The following is a 23,209-nucleotide window of genomic DNA, read 5'->3' on the forward strand; positions in this document are numbered from 1 at the left end:
GAGCCTGTATACACCACCTTAAAGCCTGTACCAATTCAATTAGAGTTACAGAAAATGCTATCAATGTTTATATTTGCAAAAGGATCTTACTGCCTGCATTTCATTGATTTCCTTCTGATATTTGATCATCATTTGGGTTAACTTTTCTCGTTCAGACTTCAGTTCCATGTGCAGTTTCCTATTTTCCTTTTCCTTCCGCCGTACATCAGTGTCAGCTCCACGTTTGACTGGACCCTTCCGATTCATGATCTCAGCCAATTTATTCACAGCCTTCCCATGGGGAAGAAAAAAAAAAAGAAAAAAAACCACACCAATAAATACAGAGTTATATCGTGAAGAAATGAAGTCTTCTCTCCTATCCACAACCAGACACTTTTAATCTGTAACTGTAAACTAAGACCCCTGCATAACCAGTACTATAAAGTTGCTTTAATTCAAGGTACTGCTCAAAACTGAAAAGAAGGTAATGATGCCATTTTCACTTTAAGCAAGCATTTGCTTTGAACACTTCTACTCATTTAAATATTCTCTTCTGTTCCCATTAGCTAGCCCCAAAATGTATCTTTGCATTAAAACGCCACTTGTTCCAAAAAACAAACTGGATTAAAATCAGAAATATACTGTTTTATGGAACTTACAGAGGAATATAAATCAAGATGGAAACCAGTAAAATACCAATTCATTTGATTGAAATGAATATTTTTGCTGGTGGACTGTATCTGGATTAGGAGTTCCTCTATAATAAATCACAAGGCTGCAGTTTCACTACACTGAAAGTCTACTCAGTAAAAGCAAAAAAAAAAAAAAAAAAAAAAAAAAATCAATATATTTGTTTCAGGGCCAAAAAAGAATAAAGTGTTAATGGTATATATAAATAGTTTACCATGGAAAGTTTTCTATTAAAAATTATTTGATTCATGAAACTATCTCTTTATTCATTTAGATACATTTGCTTACCTGGGTTTTCAGTGTTCTTTCATTCAACAACTGTTTCTCAAATTGTGCTTTAATATTTCCTACATTTGCTTCTTCTTCTTTTAGCTTTGTAATTTCTGTAGCAAGGTAATGAGAAAAAAAAAAAAAAATATATGAAAGCTCATTACAAAGGAAACCAGTACTATTAAAGAACAAAACTGGTTTCAAATTAAATTACATTTTGTTCAGAGAATACATACGTTCTTGTACTTCTTTCAGTTTATTGTTTAGTTCTTCCTTCTCATTAGCCAGATTAGCCACATCACTAGTTAGTGTCCTATTTGCTTCCTCCAACTACAAAACAAGAAGTACACGTGACTATGTAACAAAACACATTTGGCATATGAAAGCATTACAGGGCGGAAGGAAATGCTTCAGAGTGAAACCAGGATAAGGATAAGAAGACTAGCTGTAAGAGGGGTAGGGGCACAGAAGAAAGATCGATCAGAGATGCGTGGAAGAAACATGGTAAGAGATTTCTTCTATTTCATTCATAGAAAATAAAATAGAAAATAAATATTTTTAAAATATCTGATATACTTGTATATCACTTACCTCAAAGTATGCTAAATAACAATGGATAACTCAAACCGCAAATAAAACTCAAGCCCATGTGAACTTCTACCAAAATTACAATTCCTATTACTCACAGAGGCTATGGTGGCATCTTTCTCAGTAAGTTCCTGTTTATGCCTAGCCATCATCTCTTTAATCTCCAGCTCTTTCATAATCTTCTCTTTTTCCAAATCAGAGTACTGTTCTTCAGCAATGGAACGTGCAAGCTGTTCCGAGTCTGCTTTTGTCAAAGTAATCTCTAGCTGAGCAGCCAAGGAATCTCTGCAAATTATTGATACATACTGTTAACTCCATTAACTTAAAAAAATGGGAGGTTATGGCAGGGGGGAGGGGTTTAAAAAAAAAAAAAAAAAAAAAAAAGACTAAAAGAACAAAATGCCTTCCTAATCTTTTATATATTAGTAGTCCAACTAGTAAAATCTACCTGTCATCCTGTAACTCTTGTATCTTTTGCTGCATTTCTTTACAAAGTTTGGTCTTTTCCTCACATTCTTCTTTAAGTTCTCGAACTTGCGTCTTGTACAGAGTCTACAATTTAAGATTGGATAGAAAAGGATGTGACTTGCATATTCTGGCTCGAAGATACAGAAAAAAATGATACAAGATGACACTGTATGCAATTCTTTAATCACACACTCAATTAGAGTATAATAGTGCAATGCCTTCTCTAAATTTAACTAAACATCACCATCATTCCCAAATGTGTTTTGGTTATTTTACTTTTTTGTTGTTTGTTTTTTTTAAATTGTGTATTTGTGAATGGATAGATGTATGATATACATTTTAAATGTTTGTAAACATACTGTTAAAGAGACTCTCAATGTGAATACCACAATTTGATAGAAAATCAGAAGTATCAGAAACAAAGAAAATCAGTAATTTTTTTTTCCTACTATTTTAGATCTTTGTCAGAGGGAGGGGGGTAGGTAAAATTCAGACTTTAACCATACATATCCATTAAAACAACATGACAGTTAAAGAGCAAAAAGAAGTGCAGGAAGAAGGGAAAAAACAGATTAGAAAAGCATGTGAAATTCAAATTTCTGTGAAATGGATACAAATCTAGAGCTTTAGAGGAAATGAAAGAAAAATTGTACTGCTCTGTACACTCAAATGACTGTATACAGGTAAAGGGACAGACAACCGCACGTGCATTTAGCGCAGTGATTTCAAGACAGTCTCTGGCCTATCCACAGCAGTCAACTGACCTCAACTCTCCCCTTCTCTCCTTTAATGTGTGCAACTTTTTGACCTACTAAAACTTCAGACAGTCCTTCTCCTCACTGATGTAAAGACCACAGTAAAGTTTTAAGTTTCTTTTAATTCTGAAACAAGCCTTTTGGGCTCTACCTGCAGGATGACTGGCTCTGCACTGTTAATATAAATTAACCTCCATACGCTCACGATGATTTTTAAATATGATACCTATTTATGCTGTTGTACCTTATCACAATAAAGCAAAAACTCCCAACAGAGCTTGTACTGGGTTTGCGTGGCAAGGTTTGGGGTGTGTGTGTGTGTGTGTGTGTAGGGGGGAGGACTACAGGGGTGGCTTCTGTGAGAAGCTGCCAGAAGCTTCCCTTATGTCCGATAGAGCCAATGCCAGCCGGCTCCAAGACAGACCCACCACTGGCCAAGGCCGAGCCCATCAGCGATGGTGGTAGCGCCTCTGGAATAACATATTTAAGAAGCGGGGAAAAAAAACCTGAGAAACTGCAGCCAAAGAGAGGAGTGAGAATATGTAAGAGGAACAACTCTGCAGACACCAAGGTCAGTGAAGAAGGAGGGGGAGGAGGTGCTCCAGGCACCAGGACAGAGATTCCCCTGCAGCCCCTGGCAAGGACCATGGTGAGGCAGGCTGTCCCCCTGCAGCCCATGGAGCTCCACAGTGGAGCAGACATCCACCTGCAGCCCGTGGAGGACCCCACGCCAGAGCAGGGAGATGCGCCTGAAGGAGGCTGTGACACCATGCAGAGAGGAGCCCACACTGGAGCAGGTGTGCTGGCAGGACTTGTGACCCCATGGGGGACCCAGGCTGGAGCAGTTTGTGAAGAACTGCAGCCCGTGGGAAGGATGCATGTTGGAGAAGTTCGTGGGGGACTGTCTGCCATGGGAGGGACCCCACGCTGGAGCAGGGGCAGCGTGTGAGGAGTCCTCCCTCATAGGGGGAAGGAGCGGCAAAGACAGCCTGTGATGAACTGACTGCAATCCCTATTCCTCGTCCCCCTGTGCCGCGCGGGGGGGAGGAGGGAGAGAATTCGGGAATGAAATTGAGCCCAGGAAGAAAGGAGGGGGAAGGTGTTTTAAGAATTAGCTTTATTTCTCATTTTCCTGCTCTGATTTGATTGGCAATAAATTAATTTCCCCAAGTTGAGTCTGTTTTGCCTGTGACGGTAACTGGCGAACGATCTCTCCCTGTCCTGGTCTCGACCCATGAGCCTTTCATTACATTTTCTCTCCTAAGAGGGCAAGTGATAAGAGTGGCTTTGGTGGGCACCTGGTGTCCAGCCAGGGTCAATCCACCACAGATCTCTACCAAGTTTGGCTGTAATGCAAACATTTCCTTCCAAGCCTTTAATGCACATGTTTCGTCACACCACATGATTCTGAAAATACAGCTCTTCTCTTCCATGCAGCATGGACAAAATGCTGAATGCAAAAGGCATGAAATATGCAGAAAATTATTCACACTGTGGAAAAATGAGCTGCTTGGCTCCTCCCCCCCTCTAAACTGTGTTTGGGACTCCCTTCCCAAGCTGGGACATTTCTTAACACGAGCTCTTTCACACTACTCAGTGATCAAGAACAAGGAGTGGTGACAAGGCTGCAGACAAAACTAAAGACAGACACAAGAAAAAGGATTAGCTTTAGATTAGAGGCGTAAAATGCCTGATGGCTGAGGAGAAAGAAGAAAAGCTAACATTGTACTTAGTAAAAAGATGACTATAAAAATAAGGAAGCATAAAACATACCGAGAAATACTGTTCAGCTTCAAGTTGGTCTTGAAGCTCTTTCATTTGTCCATCTGCTTCTTGACGTTCCCTAGAAAGGAATAACATACTTTAAAAGAAAAAGATATAAAGACATCCCAAACCAGTAAATAGAAAAGATAGCATTCACACTCTTAAGACCTTCAGTCATTTCCTGATCAAAGTATGGTCAGCAATTAAACCTGAGGCTTCTTCTGGGTACCAGCTCTCTTCTTCACTTGTACAGCTGAGAAAACTGCACTAATAAGGGAACAGTTTAATACTGTTATCACACTAACTACAACAGTGTCACATAGTTTAACTAGTAAGAAACACTGGTAAAGCAAACGGCCACCGACAGAATCTTATTTCCACGTAAAATGTCACTGATCTGACAGATTGTTTTGGGTGTCTCATTTGCTAGAGCTCAGTCTGTGAAAACATGTCTGTATTCTTCGACACGCATCATTTCTTGAATTCATCTGTTATTAAAACAACTCAGAAAGTCAATTAGTCAGTCCATAACAAAGAACAGTAATGCAGCAGGAAAGATTTCTGCCAGTGTTTCACGTTACAGCAACCGTCACATGTAGCTGCCTTCTAGGTGAGTAACTGCATCTTGCTGACAGAAAAGATAAAGCACAAGGAGATAAATCATCAGAAGTCTTAAAGGAGCTAAGAATGAGACTCATCTGATATATGTGCTAAACTTTGTCTTTTCATTCATAAGAATGTTCTTTATGTAAAATAGATTTATTTATTTATTTATTATCAGATGCAAATATTGCTTGTAAGACCTCGAAGAACTGCTGGGATTTAACACAACTCGTATTTGAAGGCCCAACAGATGTGTTTAAACGTCTTTAGTACTGCATATTTCCAATGGTTACGCCTCACAGCTCTGTATTAGAATTAATTTCCAATTCTAATAAGCTCTCCTGGACCAACAATGCCAGTAACTTTCCTCTTCGCTGAAGTCCTGCATCATTTAAGAAAAAAAAGTACCTAGACTTTCTGTTAAGTAAGTGTTTCTCTGAAGTCCTCACACTCTGGTTTTTAAGCTGGGTTTTTTACAGTTTTCAGAATAACAAACATCTTCTCCTACAAATCTGTTCGTTGCTGAATCACTAGGGCAAATTCTCAACTAGAATCACTGTAAATTATTTTAAACAACAATTAAGTTTTGCACTGTAGAACAGCATATCCAGTGCAGCAAATATTTTACATTTGTATTGCTCTCAGATTTTGCCAAGAAATAATTACAAATCAGTAACATTATTAAAAGATATAGAACAACTCTGCATACTTGCGGAGTTCGTTATTTTGTTTTTCCAGACTTAATTTGATTTCCTGAAGATGGTTATTCTCCTGTTTTAACTGCTTCTCTGACATTTTCAAGGTGTTGACCTGTTGCGTTTGCATCTTGAGGTCATTTTGAGTGAGACAGCGCTTTTGTGTTTCTTGCTCTATTTTTAATGTCAGGTTTTTTACCTGAAAAATAAAAAGAAACCTGTGAATTTTACAGACCTACACAGGACAGCAACATTTAAACAGTGTCCCTTATCGACCTCCTCTACACTTTTTTGTACAACATGCTCACATTTTTTGATAAGTCAAAGCTGTTTCGTAAATAAAGGCATTAGCACACAATAAATAAGATAGTTTTCCCATGTCAATCTCACAGCATTTTACAGTCCCGAAGAAAAACTATTTAAGATCAGTAACGATGAAATATTTCAGAAAAAAACCCTGTTCTTGTAAAGTAGACTTTTTAAAGCTCCAAATACAGAGAAGGAAAAAGTTGCTGCCATTTTCATTCACAAACATTCCTAAATATAGCTATAACAGGGAAAATATTACGACACTGAAAACCAGGTTGCACTCAAGACTCCTTTTGTCATTGTTCCTTACATCTTCATTCAGTATATCCTTTTGCCTAAGGAGCTCATTGATTTTCTGTTGTGATTGTTTGAGATCACAGTCCAACATGGAGCGCTGTTTTTCAGCTTCTAACAACCGATTTTCTACTTTTTGCTTTAAAGCTCTCTCTTCCAAAAGTTTCTTCTCCATTTCTGTGAAGTGAAAGATTTAGGACGTCAGTCAGTGTAAACCAGGGGATTTTGGAGGGCGAAGGGAGGAGGAGGTCTATCCCATATTAACAATAAGCAACATGTTTAACCTTTTAACACTGAAGAGAAAGATTGCTGAAGAGCGATTCATTAAAATTTTCACAGTAAACCCACTCCAAGAGGATGCTTTTGCAAGCATTCCTGACTGATAGCTATTTCCTACTTGTGAGTTTCAAGATAACTTCCAGTTTATCTGCACCACATCTGAGATGGATAAAAAGGGTGAATTTTTAAAAATAATCCATCTAAATCTACTGAAGTGTTGCTTTGACTATGATAATTTGAAATCATTTAAAGAGTTGAAGCTGTTTGGGAACCTGATATGCCAAGTGATTCAGCCATTATTACTAAATCATTTGTGCTTCTTTTGAAGATCTGGAAGGACAGGATCTGTAGGTAGCTTTTTAAGTAGCTGCAATAAACATAAGCCATTTAATTCAAAAGTAAGAGCCATCTTCTGGAATTGTTTGGTAGTTATCCCTCTCTCCGAGAGATTTCAATTGTCACAAGATGCACCAGAATATGCACGGTGACTATGGAAGCCTGGCAAAGGCTTTGCTATTTCTAACTCTATCTGGTCTACATATTGAAATCGTGAAGTTGCTGACGTGTATTTTATTTAGGAAGACATAAAAAGGTATGACTACACTGAGTAAGAACACAGATAAGCTCTTAACAAAAATATTTCAAGCAGTTTTAGTAATATAAGTTTAAGAAAAATTAATTCAGAATACACTGGCACAGAAAACGAATTAGTGGTGTGTGCAATGGAGAACCCGTTTACTTGGAGACTAAAGCAGTGTGTCTTTAACCTAGCAAAGCAAGGACAAAGGGACTATGACTGATTTTTACACTAATTATATTTAAAAAGAACAAGGGAATCAAGGAAAAAAGCCTACACTTAGGCTTCCACTAGCATTAAGAGATTATATTATCTACTTTGTATAATTTACACCTAAGTCCAACTGTGATGTCAAATACGTACCTTTCATGGCTTCAGATTTTGCTTCCTCTATAGACTCATAGATCTTATTTTTGTCTGCTAATCGTGCTTTCGTGGCTTTATGTTCAGCTTCTTCTTGTTCAAGGTTCTGCTGCATAACTTTGAATTTATATGTCATATCTATTTCCATGTTGCTCTTTTCCTGTTAAAGAAGAAATTACATAGAAATAAAACATTAAATACAGCAGGTTAAAGAAAAAATTTTGGACAACAGTAACATGCTGCTTGGAAGTATGCTAAGAGTATAAGAGACAGCTCAGACTCTAAGGAGCTAACTGAGAACTCATTTCTACAAATGTTTTCCTACGGATGGCAAAGCGCTCCAGAAATGCACGACATCCCCAGTTGCAAACAATTATAGAATTACTGCCTTAACAACCAACATTCTGTAATAAGAGTGGCTCAAAGATTAAGTTTACTGAAGAGTTTTTTCAATACTTTTGTTTCAATAACACATTTGTCGAAAAAAATATTAGCAGAAGCTTTTTTATTTTGGCAATATTGAAAGTTTAAAAAAAATCAGGTTAAATGTTACTTCTGCACTGTTAAGCTACATGCTGGAGCACACGTACTTTAGAAGTATAACGTATTATGAACTTAAGGGAAATGCTGTCTTTTTTTCCTCACTTCCCATATTACAAAAACAACAAAGAAAAAATCAAAGAAAGAGAATAAACACTAAAAACAAGGCTTATTTTTTGCATAGATTTTTGTCTCCATGTCTCAAGTAATGAAAGCACAAATTTAAAAATTCCATAAGAATGTAACACCAATGTTCACTTGGAAGTGCTGTTACCTTTTCTAAATCTGTAAGTTTTTCCTGCAATTGTCTCTTCTCCATTTCCAGTTTAGCTAATGCACTCTTTCCATTTTTTACTTCTTCTTCCAGGCTAGATATTCGACCTAAAAATGACCAAAACATCAATGAGGCTGGGCAGGGTGTGGAAAAAGAATGTAATGTATCTGCTTAAAAGATAAAAATTTTCAAATGTAACAGCTTTTAATTCTGATTATTAAGAACATCTCCCTTCAGGGTGATTTTAAAAGTTATCAATAACATTTTACAGATGTTATCACAGATTTTCTCTTAGATGTGTGTCCACACTTACAGAACATCATTGTATAGAACAGTACACTGATCTAGTCACAATCTGAAGCTCAAACGACATCATCAAAACCTATTTTTATTTCTGAAATGAGAAGCGAGCTTAACTTCAGAACACTTGTGGGAGTACCTTGTAAATCACTGATTATCTCTGATCCATGACTTCGATCTCTCCTTTCTGATTCTAGAGCTGACTGAAGATTGAGAAAGTCCTTCTCCAGTTTGAGTTTAGCATTCTCTAGCAGGCAGTTCTTATCTTGCAGTTCTCGATTATTAGCTTCCAGCTGCTGGATTTGCTTTGTACTTTCTGTCTGGTTCTTCCTTAACCTGGCTGCAGTATCAGACTCTGATCGCAGCAAAGAATTGGCTTCATCCAACTAAGGATTGATAAAACCATACTTCAAAAACAATTAAAACATAACATCTACCATTTCTACCACAGAATACTAGACTTTATGGATTACAGAAATAAAAAGGAATGCATTTTAAGACTACTTTGGAACACCAAAACATCACAAGAAAAAAACAGCTTTTAAAACTCCATTACACATTTTAACTCCCTCCACTACTAGTAAAATCTGTAGTTCAAACAGCTACTATTTTAAAATATACATATATAAAGTTGGCATGCCTGTCTTTGTAGTTGATTGATTTTCTCATTGGATATTTGAGAGTTCTGGTTCCTCTTTTTTAAATCTTCAAGCTGGTCTTTCAAACTGTTAACTATAAAAAAAAAAAAAAAAAAAAAAATCAACATTATTAATCACTGTCATGAAAAAGCTTTCATTTGAGCTATAATTCATTTATTTTATCTTTTAAAAACCCACATCAAAATGGAACCCTTCAAGCATGGCTCAACATACCCTCATTTTCCAAATTGCGTTTCTTATCTGCTTCATGTTCTGCTTTTCTCTGGTATTCTGTATTCTTATGCTGAAGAAGAGCCTTCTCTCTTTCTAACTGTCTGACTGCACACTCTACATTCTTCCTTGAAGTTATCTGGATATATTTAAAAAAAAAAAAAACACCACCACTAATTACATACAGAAGCATGGTATTTAAATGATAAGAAGACAGCTCACGCACTCAGTTCAGTTTGTAATGGAGAAAGACACAGTCCACTTGCCTGCCGCAAACACAGCGTATCAGAACACATGGTCAAACCCAGCCCAGGACGACTACGTCCAGGAGCTTTTACAATTTAAAAACTCTTTGATCGTTTGGATTTGATGAACCTGGTAAACCAACCTAGCAGCGACTCGGGACACACAGAAACATGCATGTTCTGGAAGGCCTCACCATGCACCTGGATGAGCACTACATTAAGTTGTACACATCCACTGACAATGTGACAAATTTGTAGTTGCACTAAAGTGCAAAGCTGGGCAAGAGAGAGAGTCCTTTTACTGACACTGTTTGAACAGTGCAAAGAATGGGCTTCCTCTTCTATCAACATTACTCTCAGATCTTCAGTTATTAGAATTGTATATGGATTATTCATATTACGCTGTCCTCCAAATTAAAAACACAATAAAAAATGGATTCTGGAAACAAATGTGTAGTTGTAGTATGGAAATCACACTGAAAGTATTTTAGCAGTGACAACAATTTCATGCTTGTGAATATCAAGAAATCAACTGGTATTACTTGATATAAATACACAACTACTCAAAAGTAATTTGCTGCTTCCTAACAAAAAAAGCCTCACACAAATGTTAAAGTCTTAATTCCAATAAGAAATAACTATGGACTTACCTCTTCATCTAGTTCTTTCACTATCTTCTCTAAACGAGTATTAGTAGACCTGAAGAAATTTGAAAAATATTTTTAAACCCTGCTGATTATACAGAAATTAGAATGTTTGGATGTGTCTGATTAATTTTATGTAAGATACTCTATTTTCAGCAATCACATGAAACTTCAAGGACTGGGGAAATCACTCGAACAATAAAGAGATTCTTATGGAGAGTTAAGGTAAAAAAAAGAAAACAGCAGTCACAGGAGTAGCAAGAATTAAGCCAGCAATTTACAGCAAGATCTGCTTGCAGGGTTGGGAATCCCTAAAGTGGATTAAAATGTTTTTAAGCATCCAAAAACAAAAGGTGTAATAAAACTTCTTTACAAACATATCAAACATGTCAAAACAGTCTCACCTGTACTTCTGTTCTAGTTCATCTTTGGCTTGTAATTCGTTACTGAGCTGTTCTTCCAGCTTGCTTACTTTTTTCTGAAACTGTGTAAAATGTCAAAAAAGCATGGCCCACATATAAAAATGCTATCACATGAGACAAGTATAATTCAATTAAATAACAAAAAAGGGAAAGTGAGGAAAATGAATTCAACCTTCCACGATATTATTTTAAAACCATCACCAGAAGGTTACATCTTTACAAGTTATTAATCCTGATGATTTTAAAGATATGGATCCATAGTAACAAAATTTGCTGCAGGCTACATTAAATCTAACCATCGCAGAATTACGCGCCACAGATTGTGAGTCATAAAATTTCTACAGGCAAAGAATATTTCACTGGCCCTTTGCTGTACTCTTTCTCTGCAGACAGAGACTTTCCACTGGAGCAGAATTTTTGGGATAGTCTTTTCTAAATAAAATTAAAAAACGGGGGGCACATTACCAAATTGGACAACATTCAGAGAATATTACTAAGCATGCTCAATGACCTCACATAAAGAAGAATTTCTTAGTCTAACACATACAGAAGCTAACAAACACTTTTTTAAGTTTGAGAATGCTTTGTTTTGCTTACTCAAATATTTACAAGAAATTGTGAGTCACATACCCAAATATTCATGAAACAAATTATAAATAATAAATTTTTGAATCATCGCATGTCTTCAGGCTTTCAGATGCATTTATTTTCCTCCCTTCCCCCTTCTCCTCTACACTCCAAATATAAAATGTAAAAATGTGGTCTTCTAAAACACTTTATAATTGTTACAATTAGAAGATTCCCAGAACAGGGACACTGAAAAGGACACCAAGACTGGAGATTCATTGCTTGAGAAAATACAAACGAAAAAAGTTGTCAGAAGTGAAATGCAAAATTTTACCAACTACATTTACTATCACAACATAAAGCAATATCATGAATGTGACATTATGTATTTTAAACAGCAGCATTTCTTTTTGAAAGGGAAACTAAAACTATTAATCTACTCAGCAATGCCTAAAACTGTTCATCTATTCAGCAATGACAGGAAGGAATGAAGTGGAGTCTAATAAACATTTAAATTTATGCTGGTCAATACAGAATGCGTTTCCTCTACTTATTTTTTAAACTTTGAAAAGGAGTTGTGAGTTTTAAGAAATGTTAACAATATACTATCTACACCTGAATAACACAAATGTTTAAGTAACATAATGAGTAAGTAAGTACATGAAAATTCCATAGCATTCTCCTGTCATCTGCAAATTTAAGTTCAATTGTCCATCTTCAAAAGCTGGATAAACATGCTCCACACACTCACTTCAACTGAGAGCATGATTTAAACATTCCTTTATCACTGCAGGTGACAATTTACTTTTGCAAACTCTGAATAAATCAGTCATGAATCACTCGGGCAAGTGTGGAGCCAAAATTCACAACCTTTCCAAGAGTGATGCTGTTTGTGGCAAACAGAGCCTTACACATTTGTTTTCCAAACAAATTCTAGATGCCAAAAGAATTCGAGAAAAATCTGTATTCGTTCATCTTTACACTACAGTACATTAATGCTTGAGTACAACTGTTTCAAAATACAACTGGTTTACTGTTAACAATTTAGTGAATAAACTTTTAAGATATTTCACATTCACACAAATTATGTAGGAATTTTTTTATTCCTTTCATAATTCAAATAATATACTTACCTCCTTGCTGTCCTGTAAATAGAAAATATCATTTTTACTGAGGACCATTAAAAGACAAAAAGCCTCCCACAAAATTTCTTGAAAACTTATTTTAGACTTTGTCTTTTCTTAACAGACTTAACAAAATTAGTTATTCATATCATTCATACTTACGAAAAAAGGCACTAACCTCATTTTTACTAGATTGCACGGATTCATTTTCTCTGCAAGACTGAGAGGAGTCACTTAGCAACCTGTCAAAAACAAAAACAAATCCCTCCAGCTCTTATTCAAGTTTTCAACAACTCTGGCAACCTTGCCAATCAACGCATTTTAAGCAGTTCTCTGAAGTCTTAATTTGTCCTATGCTATTCTCAGAATGAAGCTTGTTTTGTTTCAGTGTGAGTGCATCTTTCGGATTTGAATCTTTTCTCAAGTGAAGTGTACCGTATGTTTTCAAATCCATAGCAGCTTAAAATTTTTATTGATACAATTATTTCTTAAGTATTCAACTTGAGTCTTAGCAAGCTATTATCTTGTGTAAACTTTATTCTAAAGCTACTAATAAAAAGCCATTTTAGAACTAAATTACAAATTATCAGTATTTTAACCCTAAAAGATTTTTAAGAGACTATATAACTTTGCACGTATAAAAATACTGTATTTAATGACAGTCATCAAAATAACCAAAATAGTAGCAAATGATATATTCTACTTAAAACTCTGCATTTTGTATCTTCACAATTGGACATATATGAATATAATGCAGTGAATAAATTACGTATCTAGAGTGAAAAAAAGGATAGGATATAAGAAAAATCTGCAGGTTTATTTCTAAAAATGCATATTAATGTATCACATACAAATTGTCTCTATAGTAGGTAAATCCTATAAAAGGCAGCTGGTTTCCCACGAAGGCTTTGGGGATTGGAAAGGTTTCCACGTCTCCCTTGTCGTCCTCAATGTCATCAAAATTACTGCTATCTATATCACTGCTAAGCTCAGGAACAACAGGAGCAGCAGCTATAAAAAGGGGAGAAAAGATCAACTTCACTCCAAGATTCAGCCACTTACTATATACTGGTATCTCTGTAACGTTAAAAAGCCTATAATATAAGTTGTCCTGCTCATTAAATATGTATTAACCATGCAGCAGATCTGTAAATATTACTGTGAACATTTTTTTCTAGAGAAATCTATTTTTACATTAGTTGCCTAATGCATAGAATATTTAACGCACAAAATGTATTTGCTAAGGTAATTACAGTTGAGAATAGAACTCTAAATAAAATCATCATTTTAAGAAACTTTAGTAAATAGATGACTTTAGAAGTTACGATCAAGCTCATGATCTGAACTGCCACACTTCGTTTTTTTGCCTAAAGCTATCAAGTTCACAATGCCTTAAATGAAAAGCAGTAAAACTGACAAGACCGCTGTCAAACTACTGCCTTAACTACAGAAGGTTAAAAAAACAAACAAACAACAAAAAAATCCCCAAACAAAACAACAAAAGCCACAAAGAAACAGAACCTAACATGCACTCCTTTTAGTTAGAATTCTAAAACATCCAGTTCTGTTGTTCAAAACAGAAATCTGTACATTAAAAGTATGATAAAGGTGAGGATAATTCCAGTAGGAAAAATGTGTATTTACTAACCCTTACTGTTAAGTTTTTATAATACAAATGATAAATAAGAAGTTTGAGCAAGATTTTTGATAGACAGAAAATAGTTAATTTATACAGCTTAAAATTTTCTTCATTTCTACTATTGCAAATACTGAATAAAAACAGAACTTTAAAGCTAATTTACTTACTCTCTCGAATGTTGTCCCAGTTCCACTGATCACTCTTGAAGAAAGGGTGATGCTTTATTTCTTCTACCCCATTTCTCCCAAGTCGCACATCCCTAAACATAGCAATTAAGCCAAATTCACATTAGGAAAAACAACACTTGTTTTTTGTTATTTAAATTCTGACTTGCTCATAAGCAGCAAAGAAACTTTCAGTAGAGATTGCCTGTGTTAACCACTTTAATGGTCAAATGAAAAAAAAATTAAAAACCACCAACCACTGAGCTGCAGTTTCTTACATAAAATGTTCCCTGTTTCTTAGAATGCACTCTCCCTGCGACTGCTAAAATGTCCAGAATTTGGAGTCTGCCACGTGGGGAGAAAAGCAAGAAAGAGAGTACTGAGGCAAAAACTAAGAAAAAAGTAAAAACACAAACAAAAACCCAACACCCTCGGGGGAAAAAAAAACTGTAGAAGTTCCGTGTCTGCCAAACCACATGACAAACCTTAAGACGCAAGTGAAGGAAGGTCTAACTTACTGCACAGAACAGTTATTCAAAACTGGACTGAAATAAATATTTTAAGAATTCCATCCTCTGCTCCATAACTAACACTGACACATCTTTTGCTGATATTCGCAGTGAAGTAAATCTTAAGTACAACAAGAAACTTTTAGTTTGACCAGAAGAGTCTCTCTTAAAACTATCTAGAAGAACAGGACATGAAAACAATGCGTGTAGAAGAACTAATAAATCATAGGGTCGATGCTTATTCCTTCTTTAAGTGCTTCAGCAGTGATCACGCATACGGAAAGAAGGCATCTGTTTCAAATAAATCGCTCGAGCACTGTATTAAACAGGAAGACGGACACACGTAGTGGAAGTACACCTCGCCGCATTTACATTATTAAATTCTACTCGTATTTTCTCTCTACCCTTCAGCTACTAAGGGTGAAAAACACTGTTAAAGCACATCCTTCCTGAGTAACTGTGATCTTGCGCAACAGAGCAAACAATCTCTCTTTGAATGCAAAAACTATTATAAGGCAATTTTTTTGTAATCCCTCATTCTATAAAGGCCAGATGCTCTGCGGTAGCCAAATTCAAGTGACCACAGGAAAGCATAAGAAGGCATCATCAATCCAGAGTTAACTATGGACCTACAGCATTCCTCTTTTAAATCAGAGAAATTGAAGATGATCTCTGCTTTCCGGAACTAAAGGAAATGTAAATGTTCAGGTCAAGAACAAGCTTACACAGCTTAATATCAATGTGCCTGAGTTCCACAACGGGAGACCTCTAGGATCTATTTATAGCCAAAACAATATCCTTGCTGGTTTGTTAGCTATATTTGTCAATTAATACAACAAAGCAAAGGAAAAAAAGTTCAAACATTCTAAGAAAGCTTAAACAAACTCAGTAAATACATGCTGATTTTCATAAAAGTACTTGCTTTCATTTGTTTAAGTAACACCCACTTTGACACTGAGCACAATTTGGTCCCTGCCTTGGAGCTTACAAATTACTTTCAACCTTACAAGTTTGTTACTGTATTATACACCGCAATTGGAAGGATTTGTCTGCCGTAAATTGTGGTGTTAACAAGAGCTGTCAGAACTGCTCATGGAAATAAAATACAATACCTGGAAAAAAACACCCCAAAACAAAAACTAGAGAGCATGAGATTTTGCAGAAGAGATCTGAACAGAGATTAGGAAAAGTAACGGAGAGAATTAATTTTTACAATGTACATGTGCTAATACCATCCAAAATAAAAACCCTGCCAGAATAATACATGCACTTACCTATCAGTTAAAAAGGCACAGATAAGGTTCTTTGCATGCTTAGAGATTTCCACATCATCTGGGAAATGTAATGAGTTCTTATGATCCATAATTTTACTGTATGTTCCTACTAGCGAGTCTGCATAAAAAGGAGTATCACCTGGAAAAAAATAGTAAATGGACCGTGACTTTGAGTCATGTTCAAGTCATGTAAGTTGAAAAAGACAAAAGATACAAAGAAAAGGCTGCAAGCAGTTTTACCTAAAATAGTCTTTTATTAAAAAAAAAAAAAAAAAAAAAAAAAAAAAAATCTGGAATGCAGGGTACAAAATAATGTATACTACTAAAAATATTCCTTCCCCAAAATGTTACAAAACTAAACTGTTTTCCATCCTGCATACCACCACCAAAACTTTGCCCAATGAATTACATCTTGTGTTCTACCTGAAGACTATCACTGTGTTGTCTAATTTACATGATGGCTGACAGACATATAAATCCCCATCTTTAAGAGCTTCCATGGGTGTAATAGACCAAAACTCATTAAAGATTTGCTAACATGCATTTGTTGGAGGGAATCCACGAAAGACCGTTTCAGAGGCACACAGGTCTACCCTGCCTTCCCCTGGAGCTGCCTAAGGCAAGTCAGCTCTGAGCAGGAGCCTTTACATTGTGTTACCTCACTGTTAAAACCCATATTAATAAATCTTGTTGACTGATAAATTTTATTAGCTTGGGTGCCCTTATTAACATGGGCAGGTGGCTTTTAAAATCATAGACCTTTCTCACCCAAAGGTTTGCAGCATCGGCTTTAGTTCAATCTAGTTTCTTTGCAAATATCCTTAAGAAAGGCAAAATTGGGACAACTGAAAATAATCAGTATTGATAAAGGTAACTGATGTTCAAGTTAACTGACAACATTCTGAATACACAAATGGTTTGGGTCAGTAATCAAGAGGCTGCAACTTTTACATAAATCCTTTCTCAAAATTAAGCCATAGGTTTAATAGAGAAGGTGAACAATCAATCGCGTGAGCTAGGCTCTTTCCTCTGTCCTGGTGTGCTGCGTGCAGACGGGGATCACCCAGCAGGGCAGTCAGCATGCTGACTGCATCTTTCCAACACTGTACTGAAAATTTCAAAAGCTGAAAAAAATGTACAAACAGACCAACGGACAAAAAACATTCAGCTTTCAAAAGGAACATAAATGCAACAATCCTACCTTTAGCTTCTTTCTGTCATTTTATGGCAAAATAAGAAATTAGTAGTTACCAGCTTGAATCATAGAATCATAGAATCGTTAAGGTTGGAAAAGACCCTTAAGATCATCGAGTCCAATCATTAACCTAGCACTGCCAAGTCCATCACTATACCATGTCCTCGAGCACCACATCTACCCATCCTTTAAATACCTCCAGGGATGGAGACTCAACCACTATTTCCCTCAGCAGCCTGGTCCAATGCCTGACAACCCTTTCAGTGAAGAAATTTTTTCCTAACATCCAACCTAAACTTCCCCTGGCGCAGCTTGAGGCCGTTTCCTCTCGTCCTATGGCTTGTTACTAGGGAGAAGAGACTGACCCCCACCTCGCTACAACCTCCTTTCAGGGAGTTGTAGAGAGCAATAAGGTCTCCCCTCAGCCTCCTCTTCTCCAGGCTAAACAACCCCAGCTCCCTCAGCCGCTCCTCATAAGCCTTGTGCTCCAGACCCTTCACCAGCTTCGTTCCCCTTCTCTGGACACGCTCCAGCACCTCGATGTCCTTCTTGTAGTGAGGGGCCCAAAACTGAACACAGTACTCGAGGTGCGGCCTCACCAGTGCCGAGTACAGGGGCACTATCACCTCCCTGGTCCTGCTGGCCACACTATTCCTGGTACAGGCCAGGATGCCATCGGCCCTCTTGACCACCTGAGCACACTGCTGCCTCATGTTCAGGTGGCTGTCAACCAACAGCCCCAGGTCCTTTTCCACCAGACAGCTCTCCAGAATGAAATATCTAGACTTTTAGTAAATTCATTAGGTTGCCATACCAATACATTGGAGGGGGGAATCACTGATATTTGCTGCTGCCTTTCTCTTTCAAAACCCTCCCCTTCTCAGTTGTCTCCGGTGTCAGAAACAGCTTTGATTTAGGCCACACCTCAAAACTACCCTAAGTCACCGAACTAAAGTAGCGTTAGCTTTCATCCTCTGACCAACATTTTAGCTTTTAGTTAAGTGCACAATAAAAAGTAGTACCGTTTTCATTAGTGCCGTCTCTTTACCAAAACCAGAACAACAGAATGCTTTCTATGCTTTCTTCAGACCATAGACAGAAACTGATATGTAAACACAAACAAAATAGATACTTTCCACCAGTGTGTGAGAGATGGAGAAACTGAGTAAGATTAGCAAGAGAAAACCAAGTATGAAAGTCCACAAAGGCTTTTAAAAGCAATTGTTGTTAATGGGATCTTGAAACTGACAAGGCTATTTAAGAATGGAAATGATAACGCTAACATTGTTTTATGTTACAGGTTGTTAGGGGTGAAAAAGAAGAAATCTTCACTAGTCAAAATACCATGGGATAATAAAGGGATAAGGGTTTAATCAAAGGTCAGAGTTAACCTGTATCAAATACTCCAAACCATTTTATCAGTGCCTGTTTCTTAACAATATGTATGTGGGAGTAGAAGATCTGTCTTGAATAGTAACATTATTCCTAGTTCAAAACAAAAGGACCAGAAAAGCGACGTCATTATTGAAGAGAAACTGCATGTTTTTCTAGACACTTTGTCAAATGAATTTGACCTGAGCCTCAAATACTGTGTTTGTGAACAAAGTCATCGAAGTCTGCAGTCAGGGAGGAAATCCAAACAGGATCAGAATAGGATGATTTGAGAACAACAAATAAAAAAATTGCAGGGCATAACCAGGCCCTGTAATTGTAATTACCAATATAAAGGTGAAGCAGGTTTTAACATTTCAAGACGACTGCATAGACAGAAAATCACATTATCCATTTCAGAGGAAGAAAGAGGCTGAGATTAAAAACCAAAACCAAAAACCAGCAGGAAGAAGGCTTCACGAAAAGCACAAAGAAAGAAGATAAGAATTCAGCTGAAAGGGTACAGTGTTAATCACACGTAGGATTATGGCATGGCTAAAACCAAAACAGAAACAAAATTGTTATTTCACTCCCATCAGAAAAAGTTGTCTGAAAAATCACAGAGTTAATGAAGGTGAAGTTTCCAGTCTAGAGTATACACAAGAAAAAAAATTACGTTGAGTACTAAAGAAAGAAAGGAAAAAAAGTAGTAAAAATAGCATAGCTTCAAGTATTACAGTAAGACATACTTCGGGAGGAAAAATACATGAGACCTATGAAATATTAGAAATTTTCTAACATGGCTCCAAACTCTAGGAATAACTACATCAAATAAAGCCCTTAAGCTTAGCAACCCATACTGAAACCTCAGACTAAAACCAGTGTGTTGCACTGAAATGTAGATGGATTTTTGTCCTAATCAGGTATATGCTTCCTCATATAATCTAGCTCTTGCAAAAACTGTACCTCTCTACTTTCACTTTAAAAAAATGTTTTCATTAGAAGGATAAAAAGGGGAAAACCCTCCATCTCAGATACAAGGGGGGGGAAGAGGCTCTGAGAAAACATTCTGGACAGCTATGTCCAGTATTTTAGTAACTGAACAATTATAAAACACACTTTTTCTAAGTCAAAATGCCTTAATTCTGAAAGACACAAAGATTGTAATAGCATCGTATATACAAACGTCTTTCCTGGCTCAGGATACCAGAAACATCAGATCTGCAATATTCCCACAACATGCTGATCTGGATTTCTAATAATTATATGCTCAATTCCATCCTTCTGTAATCAGTATTTTACTACTAGACTATAATACTGATCATCACTGTATTTTAAGATGCAGATGACTCATCTCCTTAACAGATTATATTCTATGTTTGTTGCCATAGCAGTCCGGTGTATTTTACTGGAAAATCCTGACTCAAGATAAAAGAAAGAATCAAGCCATACTTCCACAGTCATTTTGACCTAACAGAAGCCATTGCTGGGGGGGGCGAAGGGGGGTGGTGCAGGAACAAAAGGAAAAAAGGAAAAAAGGGGGGGAAAAAAAGAAAAAAGAAGAGGAAAAGAAAAAAAAAAGGACAGCCCTGCCCTTCCCCCTCCTTTCCCATATCTGCATCCCTACAAACTCAATATTACCCCTGAGGTGGCACAAACGTTCGTGAAATGATGAGGTAGCTGACCCCAGTTAAAACTATTCTAAGACTTAGTTTTAAGCTGAACCAAGTCGGGAAACTAATCACTGAGCAAGGACACAAACAGCTGGCGCAGCATAAGAGTGACAGAGAGCAAAGAGAACAGGAATGGAGCAACAGCATCAGCCAAAAGTCAGACGCTGTTAGATAGCGAGGTACAGCCAGCCCCCTTGCAGCAAAGTACAGCTACAGGCACAGTAAAGACTCAATGATAACCTCATTAGCAGAAGCCATCACTACTTACCAACTAGCATCTCGAAAAGGAAAACTCCTACAGACCACCAGTCGCATTCCCGTCCGTAATAACCATCACCCCCTTGTGATTTCAGAACTTCGGGCGATATGTAGTCGGGGGTTCCCACAGCTGTATCGCAGCGCACCATACCCGTCTGTGCAACAGTAAGAATTCAAACAGCTGAATTAAAAATACTTCTGAGTTTTAAACAATTAGTCTATTAGTAGACCAGAAAAACACAAAAAACATAGCGCAAAATATTTGGTTTGAGGAATGTGTTTGAAAGTCTCTTTTTTTTACTCCAGAAGCAATATGGACTGAATTGACAATTCCTGATAACGTGCTCTCTCCTGCTACTCCATAGCAGTTTTTCTTGATTGCATCTTTCAAAAATTGACCAATTTTATTATTTTTACCATTGGTTTCAATATGAAGCTACACACCATATTGGACTGCTCCTTATCTCACTGAATTCAGGGACAAACTTCAGAATAATTTTGATGAGCTATGAGTTCTAGGCCCTACATAGCAGATACACAACAGTTTTGTCTAATTCAGACAATAGATCAACTTATAGGTAAATTTTTATAGTCACCCCTTGGTTTTTACTTAAAGAAAGGAAAAAAAATAAAAGGAAAAGCTATTTTTAAATAACAGCAAAGCTTTTTTTTTTTTCCTTAAAAAGAAGTTATTTTATTAACATATTAAAATAGTTGTATTAATGAAATTGATTCTTCATCCTCTTTGTTTCACACCAAGAGACTAAAAATGCAGGGACTAAATGACGCAGAAGCATCATCAGATCTGCCAGCATGCTGGTTATAAGCCTTGTTTCCTTTAATCAAATTCACAGCATTCATTCTAGAGAGACCAGATGGATGAATGAAATTAAATCCTGGATGAAGTTAGAGAAGTATCAAAAATACACTCATCTTTTACTCTGTCTCTCAACCTCAAATCTTTTCTAAATTATCTTACAAAGTTCTTCGTGCATTTTGCTGTCAGCTTTGGCTGAATACGAATACAGAGTATTAGCAGCAACAACTAAAGTCAAAATACATATTTAAAGGAACGTTTTGCTTTGGGAGCTGTATTGGCATGTAAAAATTAGACACCAAATTACAATATTTCTTTTCACACACAATATGAAGTGCCATAAACTAAACCAGAATCCTGGAAAGTCATGAACTGGCAGGCAAAAACTAAAGTGATGACTAAGTACTGCAGAGACCTAAGGAGTACTTCAAATGTCCTCCTGGCAAATGCCTATCATCCTCTACAACTCCATGCTGAAACTAAAACCTGAAGGAAGCTTTAACTTCTCAGTTCCAGAATGATGAGCAGGTTAACTTCTGCTTTCTGTACTATGAACCAGATGATAGCGCATAGCTTGATAATCCTGGAATAAGAAAATGAAGTTAAGTCTTTTCAGAAGACCTAATGCATTCTTTGTGCAAAGAATACAGATGAACACTTTTTAACACTGGGAAATAAACTAAAGCTCAAAGGCTCCAGAAATCTAAAGCTGAGAACATTCAAAAATGGATCTGGCACATGGCAGGAACCACAATTTGATCATCCTGCTTGTAACAGCACTCTGTCCACAAACCTACAGGTCTCCTCTGAAGCTTAAGCCTCTCTTTGCTTTGAGCACTGGAGGAATTGCTCTGGTCTCACGTGATTCTGCTGTGCGTAGGACTGTGGCATCTTAATGAGGCCTCAAGCACTGGTGCATGTCTATCTCTTCCTTAGCCAAATGCAAAATTACAACAAGGGAAACTCTCAGTCTTCACACAGTGAAGGCACCTGAATCCCTCCCTGGGTAAGAAGGTTCTTTAAAAACAAAGTCACTGAAACAGTTCTGAAAGATTTCTCTACAGACCTCAGCTTCAGTCACAGCCTCATCACCACGACACCCCATTTCCCATTCCTCTATAATTAATATACCAAAACAGGAACACTTTCTAATATGCTACACATGTCGCTATTTTATGAAGTCTTATGCAAAGAAAGCAAAGGTTGTGCTAAAAAAAGGCCAGCCCTACCCAAGTCTGATGGCTGGTATGTAGCAACAAGAAAGCTTCTTTCCAGTGACTTTACAGATGCTAAAGAACTCCAGGTAACAACGCCTTAAGTTTTCAGACAAGATGTCAAGGAATTGAACAGTAAAACAAAAAATATTTCTACAGTTAAAAGGGCCCCGTGTGCTAACATCAGTTTTCAATGGACTGTATCTCTGAAGCATGTGGAGTTGGTTGCACTTACTCCCCATAAAACTCCCTACTTTCTGTCTCGGGAACAAATCTAAAAATGCATTCACAGAATCACAGAACAGCCCAGGCTGGAAGGGACCTTGAAATATCATCTGACCCAAGCTGCTGTGGGAAAGGGAGCCTAGATGAGATGATCTAGCACCCTGTCCAATCACATCTTGAAGACTTCCAGCGACAGGGATTCTATCACGTCCCTGGGGAGGCTGGTCCATTATCACCTGAATATAATATTC

The 23,209-nt window shown here is 37.0% G+C and overlaps 1 protein-coding gene across 5 annotated transcripts in view; it reads right to left on the bottom strand.

Moving 5' to 3' along the window:
* ROCK2 (Rho associated coiled-coil containing protein kinase 2) overlaps nt 1-23,209 on the bottom strand; it is a 107,970-nt gene that overhangs the window by 15,418 nt on the left and 69,343 nt on the right. For all 5 annotated transcript variants that reach the window (XM_082306619.1, XM_082306618.1, XM_082306622.1 and 2 more), the window contains 20 exons: nt 20,713-20,857; nt 16,206-16,344; nt 14,426-14,517; nt 13,471-13,630; nt 12,798-12,861; nt 10,911-10,990; nt 10,513-10,561; nt 9,621-9,756; nt 9,389-9,480; nt 8,888-9,134; nt 8,449-8,555; nt 7,635-7,794; nt 6,432-6,592; nt 5,827-6,011; nt 4,524-4,593; nt 1,976-2,079; nt 1,626-1,812; nt 1,176-1,269; nt 958-1,052; nt 91-270 (listed from right to left, as the gene is read on the bottom strand). In XM_082306619.1, the coding sequence (XP_082162745.1) occupies nt 91-270; nt 958-1,052; nt 1,176-1,269; nt 1,626-1,812; nt 1,976-2,079; nt 4,524-4,593; nt 5,827-6,011; nt 6,432-6,592; nt 7,635-7,794; nt 8,449-8,555; nt 8,888-9,134; nt 9,389-9,480; nt 9,621-9,756; nt 10,513-10,561; nt 10,911-10,990; nt 12,798-12,861; nt 13,471-13,630; nt 14,426-14,517; nt 16,206-16,344; nt 20,713-20,857 (2,547 nt within the window). The remainder of the gene's footprint in view (nt 1-90; nt 271-957; nt 1,053-1,175; nt 1,270-1,625; nt 1,813-1,975; nt 2,080-4,523; nt 4,594-5,826; nt 6,012-6,431; nt 6,593-7,634; nt 7,795-8,448; nt 8,556-8,887; nt 9,135-9,388; nt 9,481-9,620; nt 9,757-10,512; nt 10,562-10,910; nt 10,991-12,797; nt 12,862-13,470; nt 13,631-14,425; nt 14,518-16,205; nt 16,345-20,712; nt 20,858-23,209) is intronic.

Source organism: Platalea leucorodia (assembly GCF_965183815.1).
Source record: "Platalea leucorodia genome assembly, chromosome: 3".
NCBI lineage: Eukaryota > Metazoa > Chordata > Aves > Pelecaniformes > Threskiornithidae > Platalea > Platalea leucorodia.